Here is a 16,660-nt window from a genome sequence, read left to right on the forward strand (position 1 = left end):
GGTAAGCGAGGGGGAAAGTCCACTTATCGTCTCAGACCTCAGTAAGTCATTGAGTAATGAGATGGCAGATCCTGCAACGCCTCACTTCTCAGTCTGGGCACAGGCTAGCCCTGCCCAAAGCCACCCTCATCCCTGGCCCACACCGTTCACAGTCTCCTGTTCAGCCTCCCTGCCGCCTTCTTGCTCCCTCCAGTCCATGCTCAGCACAGCAGAGCAATCGTGTTAACACACGGGCCTCCTTCGCTCCAAACCACTCAGTGGCTTCTCATCTCACTCAGATTAAGCCTAAGTTCTTAAAATGTCCCACAAGGCCCACAGGTGTGCACTGGCTCACACCCAGCAATGAATGTCGACTGCTGAACTTTCAGGGGTTTTAGGAATTTTGTGACCTTGTTATGAAAAACAGCCATTATTAAAAATAGAATTACAACTTAAAATTAGAATTACAACTAAAAATAGAATTACGTACTTAAAATTAAAGGGCTTCCCTGGTGGCTCAGCAGTGAAGAATCTGCCTGCCAATGCAGAAGACGCGGATTCTACCCCCGGTTGGGAAGATCCCCTGGAGAAGGAAATAGCAGCCCACTACAGTATTCTTGCCTGGAGAATCGCATGGACAGAAGAGCCTGGCGGGCTACAGTCCATGAGGTCGTAGAGTCAGACACGACTTAGCGACTAGATGACAACTGAAAACTAAATACATTATATTAAAAGCCAATAAATACCTAAGCTCATCACTTATTTAACTAGTTAACACAGTTATAATTATTTATTACATTTACCTTTTTTTTTTTTAACTTTTTGGTTGCGCTGCAAGGCATGCAGGATCCTAGTTCCCTGACAAAGGATCGGAACCCTCGCGTCCCCTGCAGAGTCCTAACCACTGGACCCCCAGCGAAATCCCACATTTACTGTCATCTTGAGGCTGCTCATGCCTGTTATAACTGTCTGGTGAAAGTACTAGGTGACTTGCATGTAATTGCTCATCTCTTCCAAAAGCCATGTTCAGTGACTCATGTTGTTAACCTGAACTCAGTCATGGCAAGAATATTTACACCACAGAAGTGAACAAACGCCATAAAACACACCAAATGGTAACCGAGATCTGTCGCAATATGCTGATGATGAATGAACAGGTGAGGTGCCCAATAAAACTGACTTACGTATCTTTTTACCTTAAATGGAAGAGTCTATATAGCAAAACAACCATAAAATTCTTGTACCAAACAGCGGTTTGCTGGTCATCTTGTGACAGAATACTTAAGAGATGGTGAACTTAAAAGATGAATTTTACACCTTTCTTTTATGAAGACAGGTTGACCCTTTAACTGGCCACTGCCTATCATTAGCATGCTAATGAGAATATTTATTAATTTAAAGCACTCCATATCTTTATCAAGGGAAACATGACATTATAAGAAAAAAGAACTGACTTAAAAGTATATGGTGAAAGCATTATGAAAACAAATATTTAGAAGTATTTCCACTATTATATTATTTTTATGCCAAAAATAATTTTTAAAATACAGAAAAACTTTGTAATCTGTTTAAACATCTTCTTAAAGTTTCAGTGAATGTAGAACCGACTCTAAAATATAAAATGCAATTTCTGCTCATTAGTTTGCTTAAGAAAACTGAATGGCCCCATAGAAGATGAAAATTCAACAGTCTCAACAAAATGCTACCGAATTGGTAGATAAGCAGCCAGACTTCGGAAGCAGGGCAATAAGGTGTTTCTTCCAGGGACAGTGATTAAAACAAAGTATTAGAAATGTGCTTCATTTAGAAACAGACCAAGTTAGAAACAGGACGCTGACCTGCCAGTACACAAAATGTCAAATCAAGATTTTAAAAAATAATAACACATGTTCAGTCATATTGCCTTCACTAAAATTTAAGAATTTAGTGAGACTGTTATTTTGAAACTGTTTCACCGTTATCTCAACCATATAAAAATTTCTGTAAGTATGGTAGTATAGTACACATACTGTAATTTATACATACATATATTTGTGAGGTATCAAAAGTTTTTACTGATAGGGTCTTATAAAAAAAAGAAAAAATAACTTGATTGCTCTAGACTAGGGGAGACCAACTTAGTTTCTTCCAAAGACCAAACAAGGAAGCTTTTTGGGGAAAAGTTCAGTTTGAAGTACTAGGGAGAAATACAGGAATATCCTGAAAATAAATTTACAAGTAAAGCTCTCAAGCAAAGGCAAGGCTGGAAATCACCAACTTACGGACGCTAAAAAAGGCCACAAGAGCTTGAGAGGACGTAAGGAGAACACAAAATAAGAAGAGCACTAGGCAATTATACATAAACTAGGTAACCAACAAGCACCTACTGTGGGGCACAGGTGACTCTACTCAGTATTCTGCAATAGCCGCTATGGGAAAAGGATCTGAAAAAGAATAGCTAGATGTATAACACGTGTAACTGAATCACTTTGCTGTGCGCCTGAAACTAACGCAACACTGGAAATCAGCCACACTCCAATATAAAATAAGAATCAAATTTTAAAAAAGAAAAGCGCTAGACAGAAGTAGAACCCTGTTAAGAAGTGAAGTTGCTCAGTCATGTCCAACTCTTTGCAACCCCATGGACTGTAGCCTACCAGGCTCCTCCATCCATGGGATTTTCCAGGCAAGAGTACTGGAGTGGGGTGCCATTTCCTTCTCCGGGTCTCCTGCACTGTAGGCAGATGCTTTGCCGTTTGAGTCACCAGGGAAGAAGTATAATACTTCAATAATTACAGGGAGACAGGGTCCTGGCTGGGTTGTTCAGGAGAGCACAGAGTAGGGATCAGGATGATGGGCCAGGTGGTAACATCTTTGCTGACCGTGAAGGGATGACTTAGGAGGTCGGCAGATGGAGCAACAAGACAGATGACGATGAGTCTCAAATGCGATTTCACATGACAAGTGAGAAGCAATCGTCAAGAAGAGTCACCAGTGAGCAGTGGGAATGGCTCGCTCTCCCTGGCTCCAGGGCACAAGTGTGGGGAGAAGGACAGTCTCAGTCACGGTCCCTGGAAGGAACACAGGAACAGGCTGAAGGGGAAGCACTGTCCTCAGGGAAAAGTCCGGCTTCAGCCAGATCAAGGAAACAGAGGAGGTATTCTGTGAAGTGGGGGTACAGGCAGTTTGGCCATCCCAGAACAGGGGCTCTTCACAGCCCAAAGAGACGACCTGGGAGGGAATGTATGCAGCAGTCCCATCTGTCATTTTTAATTTTCTAGTAGCCACAGTTTTAAGAAATAAAAAGAAACAGTAAAATTAATTAGTACCATATTTTAATTTAACTCAGTGTATCCAAAATAATTGCACTTTATAAAATAATTGCATATACAATCATTCCCTATTGGCTCAGATGGTAAAGAATCTGCCTGCAATGCAGGAGAAATGGGTTCGATCCCTGGGTCAGAAAGATCCCCTAGAGAAGGATACCCACTCCAGTACTCTTGCCTGGAGAATTCCATGGACAGAGGAGCCTGGCAGGCTACAGCCCATGGGATGGCAAAGAGTCGGATACAAGTGAGCAACGAACACTCACTCACCCAACATAGAATCAATATAAAAAACTAGTAATGAGATAGTCTACACTCTTTCTTTCATGCTAAGTTTTCAAAGTCTGGTACGTACAATACTTTACACTGAGAGCACATCTCAGCACTGACCAGTCACGTTTCAAGTGCTCAGCAGCCACATGTGCCCAGAGGCTATTTTACGGAACAGATGAAATGGAGTGCGAAGCTGAGTCAGGAGCAAGAAAACAGAACAGTTTAGCAACAACAGTACAAGAGAGGAGTAATGACTGGAAGGGTCTGCATCCTAAATACTCAACAAAAATCAGGACGTGAAGCAGCGTGAAAATTAAAAGCTCTAAGGAATCAAACAGAACCTGCAGAGCCTGAATGGACAGAAGCTTGTGGTGGGGCCTGGGACAGAGGTGGCTGAATCAGGAGAGGGCCATATTCAGCCTTTTGTTGGCCAGGCCATGTCTGGAATGGCTGTGGGGAAACTGGAAAACGTTTTGCCCCAGTGCTCTCAGCTTTACAGAGGGAGAGCCAATGCTCAGGAAGGTAAACTGGTTTTCTAACGGCCAGTGCGGCGGCCTTCCCATCCCGACTTCATTCTAGAGCTGCTATGATCATCTTGATCACTGTCTTTAAAGATGGAAGTACTGTAATTCTAGCAAGCAAGGGATATGTAAGAAGCATTAGGAGAGTTATCTTTATTTAATGCAAGCATTTCACTGCCACACAAAGGCTCAACTCTGACCGAGTCATGCCAGCCCTACCGGCCCTGTCTTACCTTGTGGAAGAAGGCAGCACCTGTCAGCACCATGGACAGCTCACAGGAGTAGTTGGAGTTGTAGAGCCAGGCCTGATGAGGGAGGTCCCACGCGTGGTAGCGGCCAGGGAAACCCACAATGCGGTCCCGTGCTTCTCTCCACACCCTCAAAAAACACAAGCATACGCACACACCTGAGTGCAAAGCTCTACGGTTGTCAGAAATGTGTAAAATTACTGCCTCTATTTTGCTCTTTTTGAGCCGTTACTTCTTTTTTCTTTTTAATTTTATATACCAAATCAATCACAAACCAAACAGAATAAAAAACAAAGTATCACCCATAGTTTCCTTAATAAGCACCTGCTTATCAATCCTCTAACTTATTGATGTTGGTGGCCAGCATCTCTCCAGCCCTTGCATAAAGAACAAGCTGGAGAAACACGGAAAGGCTCTAAGGAGTCTAAGGCATTTAAAGGTCTCCAGGATGGGGTAAGTACAACAATCTGCTAAGAAGCAGGAAGAAGATTATTTTTATATCTATTTCTTTTTAATATTATTTAATTTCTTAAGCTTTAGTTTTAAAGATTATAACATACTAGTATCGTAGGACGTGTACATAATTTATGTACATTATATAGTATACTTAACTCCTCTTTTACTGAGTGACCCCGATCTAACCACAGGAGACTGCTGCCTAGAGTTGGGTGCAACAGTCTAAAATTCTGATTGGAGCAGAGCTGAGGTGGAAACCTGTACCATGAAAAGCAGTGGTCTACAGAACCGTACAAATGAAAGACTTCGTAAATGTAAGAAATAAGTTGGGAATGTTTCCAGGATAAACTTTTCTAACATCTCCAAATTTACCTTACCTCTAGGTAAGGTACAACAAATAAAATCAGTTTCATAGGCTGAAATCCACAGTCCTGCAGAAGTGCTTCAGGTGTACCATAAAAAAGGATCCATCACCTCCTCCCTCCACCTCACTCCAACAGAGATTCAAACTGCCTAACAAAGCCCCTCATCACCCATGAACCCTCAGCTCCTAAAGCACACAAGATTTCATTTCAAGAGTCCCTCTCCTGTTAAGTTTGAAAGCAACTAACCTAGTCCAGTGGGCTTTCCAGGTGGTTCAGCAGTAAAGAATCCACCTGTCAATGCAGGAGATACAGGAGATGAGGGTCCAATATCTAGGCTGGGAAGATGCCTGGAGAAGGAAATGGCTATCCCCTCCAGTATTCTTGCCTGAGAAATCCCAGGGCAGAGGGGCCTGGCAGGCTACAGTCCACGGGGTCACAAAGAGTTGCGCACGACTGATGGTGCATACACAGACACACACAGACACACAGTCTAGCCCAGAAGATGAGAAATTACAACTTATATCACAGCATGGCAGCCGTCTTGATGGGCGTTCCGCCACATCCCACCCAAACCCCTACCTCTATCCTCGTTTACCTCCTAACACAGACTTCCAAACACTCACCTAAAAAGCTATGTTTTAATAATATATTTTGACAGTTACAGAATATAAGGATTGTTAATAAATACCAACAGCATATCTGAAGGCTATTATCAATACTCCTAAAAATACTGATCCCTTCAAATGCCTCCAGGAACAGAAACCTATCTTCCAGTCCATGATCCCTCACTGTAAAACTTACACTTTTGCTTTTTAAAAAGAAAGTTTATTGAGATATAAATCACACAGAAGACTCACTTGTTTAAAAGTGTATGACTCGCTGGGTTTAGTATTTAATATATTCACAAAGCTATGCAACCATCACCGCTTCAGAATATTCTCATAACCTGTTAATAAAAGAAACCCCACAACCACTAGCAGTGTACAGTCATTCCCCATCCACCCCCAACCCCCAGTCTCCCATGGCAACCACTAGTCTGCCTTGTGTCTCCGTGGCTCTGCTTGTTGCAGACATTTCACACACACGGACTCACACGGTACAGGAGCTTTCGTGACTGGCCTGTTTTACTTAGCCTGTTTTCATGTTGTAGCACATGTCAGCACGTCAGTCCTTTCTGTTGCCAAGTAATATTCCACTGTATGGATATACCACTGTTTGCTTATCCATTCATCAGCTGAAGGACATTCTGATTGTTTATACTTCTCTTGTTTTAGCTTTTTCGACAACTGATTTTTCTTTGGTGTGTGGCAAAACACACGTAACATGAAATTTGCCATTTTAATTATTTTCAAGTATACAGTTCAATGGCATTAAGGATTTTCCCACTGTTAAATGATCATCACAATCATTTATCTCCAGAATGTTTCCATCTCTCCAACCTAAAACCCGACCCAGTAAACATTAACTTGGCATTCTTGCCTTCCTTTAGTCCCAGGCCCCCGCCATTCTATTTCGCCCCTATGAACTTGACTACTGTGAGTGCCTCGTATAAGCTGAGTCATGTTGACACTTACTGAGTCTTATAAATAATGCTGCTATGAACAGTCATGGACGGTTTTTGTACAGATACGTCTTTTCAGTTCTCTTGGGTCTCTTTATCCATCCCTTAAAAACATACTATTTCCTTCTTTGCTACATAAGCTGAAGTCAGCCAAGATCCACATTATCTTTCGCCAGAGGGACAGTTTCTATGGATGTATTTATTTATTCATTCTAAACCAAAGTACAGCTGATTGACAATTTTTAGGTGCACAGCAAATTGAGCAAGTTATATACAGTATTTTTCAGACTCTTTTCCATTAAAGGTTATTCTAAGATACTGAATATAGCTCCCTGTGCTACACAGCAGGTCCTAATTATCTATTTTATATACGTGTGTGAGTCACTCAGCCACGTACAGCTCTGCGAAATGACACATACATAGTAGTGTGTATCTTTTAATCCCAAATTCCTAAATTTACCCCTCCCCTCATTTTCCCCTTTGGAACCATTAAGTTTGTTTCCTATGTCTGAGTCTATTTCTGTTTTGTAAATAAGTTCACTTGCATCATTTTTTTTAGATTCCACATATAAGTGATATCATATGATATTTGACTTTCTCTAAGTTTCTTCTCAGTGTGATAATCTCTAGGCCCATCCATGTTGCTGTAAATGGCATTATTTCATTCTTTTTATGGCTGAGAAACATTCCACGGCATCTATACGCCCCATCTTCTTTATCCATTCATCTGCTGATACCAGCATTTAGGCTGCTTCCATGTCTCAACTACTGTGAACAGTGCCGCAATGAACGTCAGAATGCATGTATCCTTTCGAAAAGGGAACCCTCCTACACTCTTGGTGGAAATGTCAATTGGTACAGCCACTATGGAGAACAGCATGGAGGTTCCTTAAAACACTAAAAACAGAGTTATCATATAATCCAACAATCCCATCCCTAGCATACATATGGAAAAGATGAAAACTCTAATTCAAAAGCAAAGTTTTTAGATCAAAGGATGCCCAAACAAATGAGAAAATACTCAGGGTAATAGAAGATTTGGAAGTAGAGTCAGAGATAATTCACTTGTCTTATAACCAGAGACTAAACCTCAAATTTCTAAGAAACTCTTAACCACTTGATAATAAAAAGGCAAAGGGTCTGAGCAGACATTTCTCCAAAGAAGATAAACCGATGGTCACTGAGCACGTGAAAAGATGCTCAGTACCTTCAGTTACAAGGCTTCCCATTATTCTCTCACCATTTGGAAATCTGGTGACAAACGGAAAAGATAAAAAATCTTTCTAAATCAACAACCACAGAAGATAGCAAACACCAGTTATCTTAACAAGCTTCAAACTCATCAAAGCAGGACTGCTTATCTAATCATTCTCGGGATCTAGCGCTGATCGGCAATCCTCCTGTTAACACCCCATGACTCCGTCCACAGCCTCCAGTCCCTCAGGAGGCTCTCAAGTTCATCACGCTGTATCGGAAACACCCCACCTTCCCGTCCCTCCCCCGTCACCATCAATAACAACAACTGTGATGGCAAAGGCCCCTTTCTGCTATCATCACATGGCTTTTTTTCCTTTCATAAAATCAAGGCAAGAGACCTGGTTACTTATTATTATGGTAATGTGAAATCCAGTGGGATTTTCACAACTGCTAACCACAGATTCTCGCCTCAATAACATAGTGGTAGGAGGAGGTCAGAGGAAATGAGAGGCTGGGTGAGGGAGAGGAAGAACAGATGTTCCACTCTGTCAGAAATGTGGCAGGTAACCACACATGGACTTAAGACAAGTACAGTAGTAAAGCTGCTGCTCCTTTCAAGCATCTGCACTCACCCACCTAAAGCGGCCAGGCTCTCAGTGCCCGAAACAAAAGCACAGAGAAAAGAGTTCTCCAACCTGGGTCTATACTTCGTTTGAACAAGATCCCCAAGGATGTCTACTCCAGTGCTTCCCAAACTATGTGGCGAAGAAGTAATTTTCCCGGGGCTTGTTTGTGCTTTTGTAAAAATACAAAAAAAATGAATTGCATGGTTTCTTAAATATAACACCAAAAGGACAAGTAACCAAAGAAAACCTAGACAAACTGGACTTCGTTAAAATGAAAAGTTTTGTGCTTTGAAGGACACCATCAAGAATATGAAAAGGCAACCCACAGAATAAGAGGAAAAAACTACAAATCATTATCCCTGATAAGGGACTTGTCCCTAGAATAGACAAAGAACTCAGACAACTCAAAAATAAAAAGACAAGCCAGTCATGTACACACTGCTATATTTAAAACAGAAAACCGACAAAGACCTACTGTACAGCAGGGACCTCTGCCCAACGTAATGTGCTAGCCTGGATGGGAGGGGACTCTGGGGAAGAATGGATACACATACATACACAGCTGAGTCCCTTTGCTGTTCACCTGAAACTCCTACAACGTTAACAGGCTATACCCCACTACAAAATAAAAAGTCTAAAGTTTAAAAAAAAAAAACAGACAACCCAAATAACAAACAGCAAAGTATCTAAATAGACATTTCTTCAAAAAAGATATATAAGTTATTCCTAAACACATGAAAAGAGCAATATCCTAAGTCATTAGGGAAAATGCAAATCAAAACCACACTGAAATACCACTTTGCACCCAGCAGGAGGGCTATAAATAAAAAACAGAAAATATCAAGTGTCGACAAAGACACAGAGAAATCGGAACCCCCATTCGCTGCGGGTGCAATATAAAACGGTGTAGCTACTCTGGAAAACAGGCTGGGAGTTCTTCAAAACGTTAAACCAAGAGTTACCATATGATCCAGTAACTCCACTCCGAGGTATGTATCTATTAACAGTCACATAAAAAAGCATGTGCATGAATGTTCACAGCAGGATTCACAATAGCAAAGAAGCAGAAACGACCCGAGTGTCAAAAAATGGACAAATAAAATGTGTGTGTGCACGCTCAGTCGGGTCCAGCTCTCTGCCACGCCACGGACGTAGCCTGCCAGCTCCTCTGTCCGTGGGATTTCCCAGGCAGGAACAGCGGAGTTGGTTGCTATTTCTTTCTCCAGGGAATTTTAACCCAGGGGTAGAATCTACATCTCCTGCACTGGCGAGCACAATCTTCTACCACTGAGCCACCTGGGAGTCAACAAAATGCGTCCTTCCATACAGAATGAAGCACTGACAGGTGCCACGAGACAGATGGACTCGGAAAACACTATGTTAAGTGAAAGAAACCGGTTACCAAGGAGCACATATTATACGGTACCATTTACATGGGATGTCTGCAACAGATAAATTTACAGAGAAACTAAGTACATTAATGGTTGCCAATGGTTTAGAGGAGCTGGAGAAACACAGAGACTGACTGCTAATGGGTGCAAGATGTCTTCTGATGGTAATGAAGATTTCTAGACAGATTACGGGGGCAGCTGCACAACCCTGTAAATACTCCAAGAGCCACTGAATGGGACACTTAAATGAGTGAGCTGTATGACGTATGAATGACCGTCAATAAATGTTTCTCGAAAACGAATTACAAGAAAAATGCTCACACTTGGATGTCATGGTAAATGCCAAGTTATTTAAAGGCTTCTAAATATCTACCCTCAGTTTCTGATCTTACCTCACTCTGGACAGGAAATAAACTGTCCATGAGTCAGCGCCAGGACTGGACACACTCTGAGTGGCCCTGATCTATTCTGCTCTCTTATCTGTACTGTTCCTTCAAAGTGAGATATGTAAGTCCTGAGGCTTCCCAGGTGGCGCTAGTGGTAAAGAACCCTCCTGCCAATGCAGGAGACGTAAGAGATGAGGGTTCAATCCCTGGGTCGAGAAGATCCCCTGGAGAAGGGAATGGCAACCAACTCCACTAATCTTGCCTGACAATCCCATGGACAGAGGAGCCTGGCAGGCTACGGTCCCTGGGGTGGCACAGAGTCAGACACGGCTGAAGCGACTAGCACACAAGATGTCTCAGTTACTACCAGCTATGAAATTCATTTGGCTGCCTCATCCAGGTTTTGAGTTAGTTTCCTGTCACTTGCCAACAAAAGCGTTTCTTGATTAAAAATCAGCTCCTCACCGAAACCCAAACATGATTTCATCATGGCGGAGGTGAGCGTCATCATCAATAGACAGGATGGCCTCTGTCTCGATTTCATTCCATGGCAGAAATCGGTTGTTCAGACTGTTCTTCTCAGTACGAACCACCTGTAAAGAGAAAAGAAAAACACTGATGATCAGTGCTGTACTGCAGAATGCAAAAGCAAGGCTGTCTTTAAGTCAAAGGAAATCGTGGCTAAATATACTGAAGTGAATAAGAGCTAAAGAGCCTCTTGTTCCAATATTCATTGGAAGGACTGATGCTGAAGGTCCAATACTTCGGCCACTTGATGTGAAGAACCGACTCATTGGAAAAGACCCTGATGCTGGGAAGATTGAAGGCAGGAGGAGAAGGGGGCAACAGAGGATAAGATGGTTAGACACAGCATCACTGATTCAGTTAACATGAACTTGAGCAAACTCTGAGCGATACCGAAAAGAGTGGAGCCTGGCTTGCTGTGGTTCACAGGGTCCCGAAGAGTTGCACACGATTCAGAGGTGGAATAACAGCAACAGCAAAACCAAACTGTAAAATCTAGCATACCTCTTACAGGAATAAAAACCACCTTATAACTCAGCAAATTCATAAAGACTTCACACTGTAAGCTTTATTCATTTGCTAACTAACTTTCCTGGGAAACAAGCTAAAGCTGAGCATTATTTTCAGTATACAACAGACACGGTTTAGGGATATTAAAAATAACTTTCCCAAGAGAACACAAAGTGGCAGAGCAGAACTGAGGTTATGATCCTCAGCTCTGGAATCCCCTTGAAACCCAACTCAGAACTCCCTGGAGCCTGTGTCCTTTCTGAGTCCCGATTAAAGGCCCTTCTTTTCGGCCTAAAACAACAAAGGCGAGCCCGTCCAGTTGGGGTTAATTCCTCTGCTTTTGCGACTGCTACCTGCATCACGGACTACACCTACAAGAGCTTTTTCTTTCCAGGTGAACCTGACTCAGTAAAAGCAAGAGCTCTGGGTCCAGAGAATTTCCAAATTCAAAGGATCTCTACCCCCAGTGACTGACATATGCAAAGCTGCTATTTCTTCCCGAAACAAAGACGCAGTGCTCAATCGCAAGAGCTGCGTTATGAGTTTTACACTTATTTAAATGTGCCTCCTTGGGGGGCTTCCCCAGTGGACTTCCCTGGTGGCTCAGACAGTAAAGCATCTGTCTACAATGCAGCAGACCCAGGTTCAATCCCGGGGTCGGGAAGCTCCCCTGGAGAAGGCAACGGCACCCCACTCCAGTGTTCTTGCCTGGAAAGCCCCATGGACAGAGGAGCCTGGTGGGCCACAGTTCATGGGGTCACAAAGAGTCAGACACGACTGAGCGACTTCACTTTCACCGTTTTTCTTTCGAATGTGCCTCAGATGGTAGCTACTACTAGTAGTAGCTTTCTTATTCACTTTGACTCTGAAACTCAAACAAGGATGAACAGACTCGAGTGACTCTGATAGCTCCTTTAATTTTATGGTTTCTATACCAATTAATTCATTGACTAACTAGTGAGGACTCATTTTATTCTCAAAAGCCAGAAACAAAGAGAACGTCTTGAGTAACCATCTTTTTCGAGAGCTGGGAAGGGACACCCTTCTTGCAATGGGACACCTGTCCTGAGGCTCACCTCTCCATAACGTGATGACTATAATTTTACCCAGGGTCTAAAAGCTGAGTGTGTTTGTTCGTTGGTTGGTCACTTTGTGTAGCATGTGGGATCTCAGTTCCCCGAGCAGGAGCTGAACCCATGGGCCCTGCCCTGGGAGCCCAGAATCTCAGCCACTGGACCACAGGGACGTCCCTGTGAATGGTTTTAAAGGCTCTCCCATGACCTTGTGAGCACCGTCTCTTCAGCTTAAAATCCTCTCTCTCCTGTTCCTCCACCCCAACTATGCTGCCCCTGAACACCCGGCTCAGATGCCTCCTCACTCACCAATCTTGTCAAAAGTACTAATAATCACTTCTTCTATGTTCTTAAAGCAGAGACCTCACATTTCAATTAATTCACTCCAGCACACTTAGAATCCAATTAGTGCAGAGCCAGAAGGGCCTCAGAGATCGTTCAGTCAGCTTTTACTTTGCACGTGGACAACAGGCCCCTCACAGAGCTAGACTCCTAACTCACGCCTCCTAACTCCAAATCAGTCTTTTTCTGGTAAACTTAGGTTCAACTTGTAAGTCTCATCTAGCTAAGGCCCCATGAAAAATGCATTATTAATTTGTGTACTATCAAGAAATAAAAATGCTGCCAAATAAGAAAAATATGAAAACACAGTTCATCATTTAGAATGTTTACTCTAGTAAAGAGCTTTTTAAAATTCTGGCTCAGTCCCCGAGGAGTCCCTACCAAGTAAGCACAGGGGAATCTGGTAGCAGCTGTGCTGCTACCAACGGCAGACGTCAGGGCAAAGCAAAAGGCCCTGAAATCCATCTTGCCCTGCAGCACGTCTCAACAAGATGAAAATCTCCGCGCTCACAGCCTGGACCTCCCTGCTTGGGTTCAGCAGTGACAGAGCAAGGGCACTGACGCCCGGGTCCGGAGAAAGAGAGGACCGAGCAGGGGGAGGCGGCCAGGGGCTCAACCCCCGGGAAGGGGGAGGGTGGCCACGGAGCAGGGGTCAACTGCCAACATCCAGCGACGGTAAAATGCCATCTGAGGCTTAAGACACACCCAATTTCAGAGATGTGGAAATGTAAAGTAACGCCCACCCTGGGTCAGTGGACCTTGGCAGTTGCACACTGTAACGCCTGCCCCCACAATCTACCCTGGGATCTTTCACGTTACTTTCCAAGCACACCCAGCATTCACTCAACACAGAACGGCAATGCTGCCAGTTCAGCGGAACAGAGCTTTCCCTCAACCCTACCAGGGAATACACACCGCTTAAAACGAAGAAAACAATCGGTAAAGCACCCGGTTACTGAATGTTCAATTGTAGGTCACCAATTCTGTGGGTCAATCACCAGGAGGATCGTCTATACCACAGTTAACAATTCAGGAGCTTCCCTGGTGGCACAGTGGATAAGAAGCCGCCTGCCGATGCAGGGCACATGGGTTTGACCCCTGGTCTGGGAAGACCCCACATGCCATAGAGCAACTAAGTGCACGCGGTACGACTGCTGAGCCTGTGTTCTAGAGCCTGCAAGCCGCACCAGTGAAGCCCGTGCCCCTGGGGTCTGTGCTCTACGAGAAAAGCCTCCACAATGAGAAGCTCTCACATCGCAAGGAAGCGTAGCCCCCACTCACTGTAACTACAGAAAGCCCACAAGCAGTAACGAACACTCAGCAGAACCAAAAAGAAAAGGAAGAACAAAAAAAATCCAGGACACAGCACAGAGCTCTAGTACTCAAAGTGTGATCCCAAGGTCAACAACAACATGGGCGTCACCCGAGACCCCATTAGAAAGGCGGAACCGCCAGCCTTCCTAAACCTACCAAGCCAGGACCTGCGTTTTAACAAGATCTCCAGAGTGAGTCCCAGGCACGCCGCACTTTGAGAGGCGCTGGGACAGAGGGGAAAGCGTGGCTTTGGAGTCAACCAGAAAAATGTGAGTTCAGATTTCAATTCTATCACTTACTACACGCATGAACCTGGGTAAGCAACCTCCGCGCTGAGTCGACACAGCACCATGTTGAGTGAAAAACGGGAGCTATTTACCAGCCACACACTGTTGACAACACTACAGTCAACTCCTTCATCTGAACTTCAGAAACAACAATAAAAACTAAAAGCATCATGCTGTGATACCTAGAACACAGCCAAACTTTCTGGCTCATTACAAAGCGAATCCAGTCAAGAGGACCTGCCTGTCCCGTGGAAAAGCGAGATGGGGCGGAAGGTCTCCTATCAACTGTGTGTTGGCCTAGATTTCACATTCAGTTTTTTAGCAAGCTTATCAAAGTTCATTAAGAGGCAGGTCCATTAAGAACAAGTCCTCTGGATTCAGGAATACAGCACGTGTTCTGTCTCAGCTCATCCTAGCATTACTCCTCGGGGCTGGGCAACAGCAAGATCTTCAGGGTAAGGGAGCTGACTCAGAATAAAGGAGAAGGTTTCCAGGGTTCAGAGACACAGAGTCAAGAACGGCGGCAGCCCGCTTGCGGCTAACCCGCGAGAAACTCCGGTCAGCAGGTCTGCTGTAAGGGTTCTCAGCGAGGAGTGGCTGTGACCCCCAAGGGACACGACAGTATCTGTGCACACGTTCGGTTGTCACCACTGGGTGGCCGGCGGCTTACTTGCACTTAGTGGGCAGAGGCCAGGGATGCTGCTAAATCCCACGCTGCACAGGGCTGCTCCCAACAACAGAGAACTATCCAGCCCAAATGCCACTGCGCCATTTTCAGAATCAACCACCAGGAGAGAGCAAAGCCAACTCTGAATACGTGTAATTCGTAATGTAAGCACGTCCCCTCTTTCTCATAACCAAAAAGAGATTTCTGCCTTTACAAAGTTCGCAAATACAAACTAAAATCAAAGGATGAGGGGAGGGTGAGAGAAGTAAAAGCTTTCTTTGGGACCTTCCTGATGGTCCAGTGGCCAAGACTTCAAGCTCCCAATGCAAGGGGCCTGCGTTCAATCCCAGATCCCACATACCGCAACTTACGGTCCCACATGGCACACCTAAGACCCAGCGCAGTCAAATAAATAAATTAAAATTTTCTTTTAGAAAAAGCTTTCTTCTACCAGTTTTGCTTCAGAGCTGTAGTGCTTAATGGCTAGACAAAAGCTCAGCAAATCAACCGTTATCCATTCTGGCACCAGAATCAGAAGGACAAAGAGATTCAAATATCTGTAATGCAAACACGCAGAACAGCCTGGGCCTCTAAGGATGTCACAAAGGGCAGATCAAACGCGAAAGAAGTGAGTCAGCCAGAAGTAAGGTGTCACGTTCAGGAAACATTCTCACTTCTGTCGATGTTGTTTTCTTTCAAATTAAAACAATGCTCTCTCCACTCCCTTAACACTGGCAATTTTTTTTCACGCCTTATGACTACAGCTTAGTGACTTGTGAACATGAAGACTGACCTTCAAGCTACGGATTTAGCTACTGGTATGGCACTGACCAGAACATACAGGGTACGGTGCCTGCCATACAGAAGATGCTCCACCAGTGTTCACAAATGAAGAAACAAACAGGAAACAGGACCTAACTTAGCCCTGTCCCATCCACGTGTTCAGAATAGGGAATAAAGACTTGAGAAGTTTATATGTCAGCTATAAACAAGGATTATACTGAAACCTCTTAGTATCCAATCTAGTTTTCTAGAGCCAAAAAAAAAAAAAAATCCATCAACCTACAACAGTCAAGGTCAGGAGCAGTGCTCAGTAACGCTCTTTTTCCTGTTTCACACACAATACTCGCTGATGATGGCTCCCTAGTCCTCTCATCACCTTCATTTGTGAAGGTGGCCGTCTTCTCACCACAACAGAATAGGGCAACAAGCACAACCTAGACGCCTACTGTATGCAAATCCATGAGGTGTCTGCTTCATACAAAAACATACAAAAAACAAGCAGTATCTTCAGTTAACATTCAACCCGGGTTCTGAGGAATTCTGGAGTTTATGAATGATACAAGAACTACTACTTAAATAGAATCCTTTCTGCCAATACGTGAACTAACCATTTGGGTTCTAAATTCAGGTAGAATCAGCAAATCCACATTAATTAGCCAAGTATCACTCACCTAGTAAGTATTTAATTAGCTATCATGATAAGCCCTTTCCCAATTAGTAGCAAACAGCTCAGTATCTGGGGGCTTCCCCCGTGGCTCGGGGGTCAAGAACCTGCCGGCAATGCAGGAGACACAGACTCAGCCCCAGGTCAGGAAGAGTCCCAGGAGGGAAGATTCCCAGGAGGAAGA

General features: G+C 43.9%; 1 protein-coding gene across 3 annotated transcripts in view; it reads right to left on the reverse strand.

Moving 5' to 3' along the window:
• The window catches only part of EXTL3 (exostosin like glycosyltransferase 3), a 132,661-nt gene that overhangs the window by 14,210 nt on the left and 101,791 nt on the right, over window positions 1-16,660 (reverse strand). For all 3 annotated transcript variants that reach the window (XM_018051859.1, XM_018051858.1, XM_018051860.1), the window contains 2 exons: window positions 10,777-10,904; window positions 4,315-4,459 (listed from right to left, as the gene is read on the reverse strand). In XM_018051859.1, the coding sequence (XP_017907348.1) occupies window positions 4,315-4,459; window positions 10,777-10,904 (273 nt within the window). The remainder of the gene's footprint in view (window positions 1-4,314; window positions 4,460-10,776; window positions 10,905-16,660) is intronic.

The sequence above is a fragment of the Capra hircus genome, chromosome 8 (assembly GCF_001704415.2).
Source record: "Capra hircus breed San Clemente chromosome 8, ASM170441v1, whole genome shotgun sequence".
NCBI lineage: Eukaryota > Metazoa > Chordata > Mammalia > Artiodactyla > Bovidae > Capra > Capra hircus.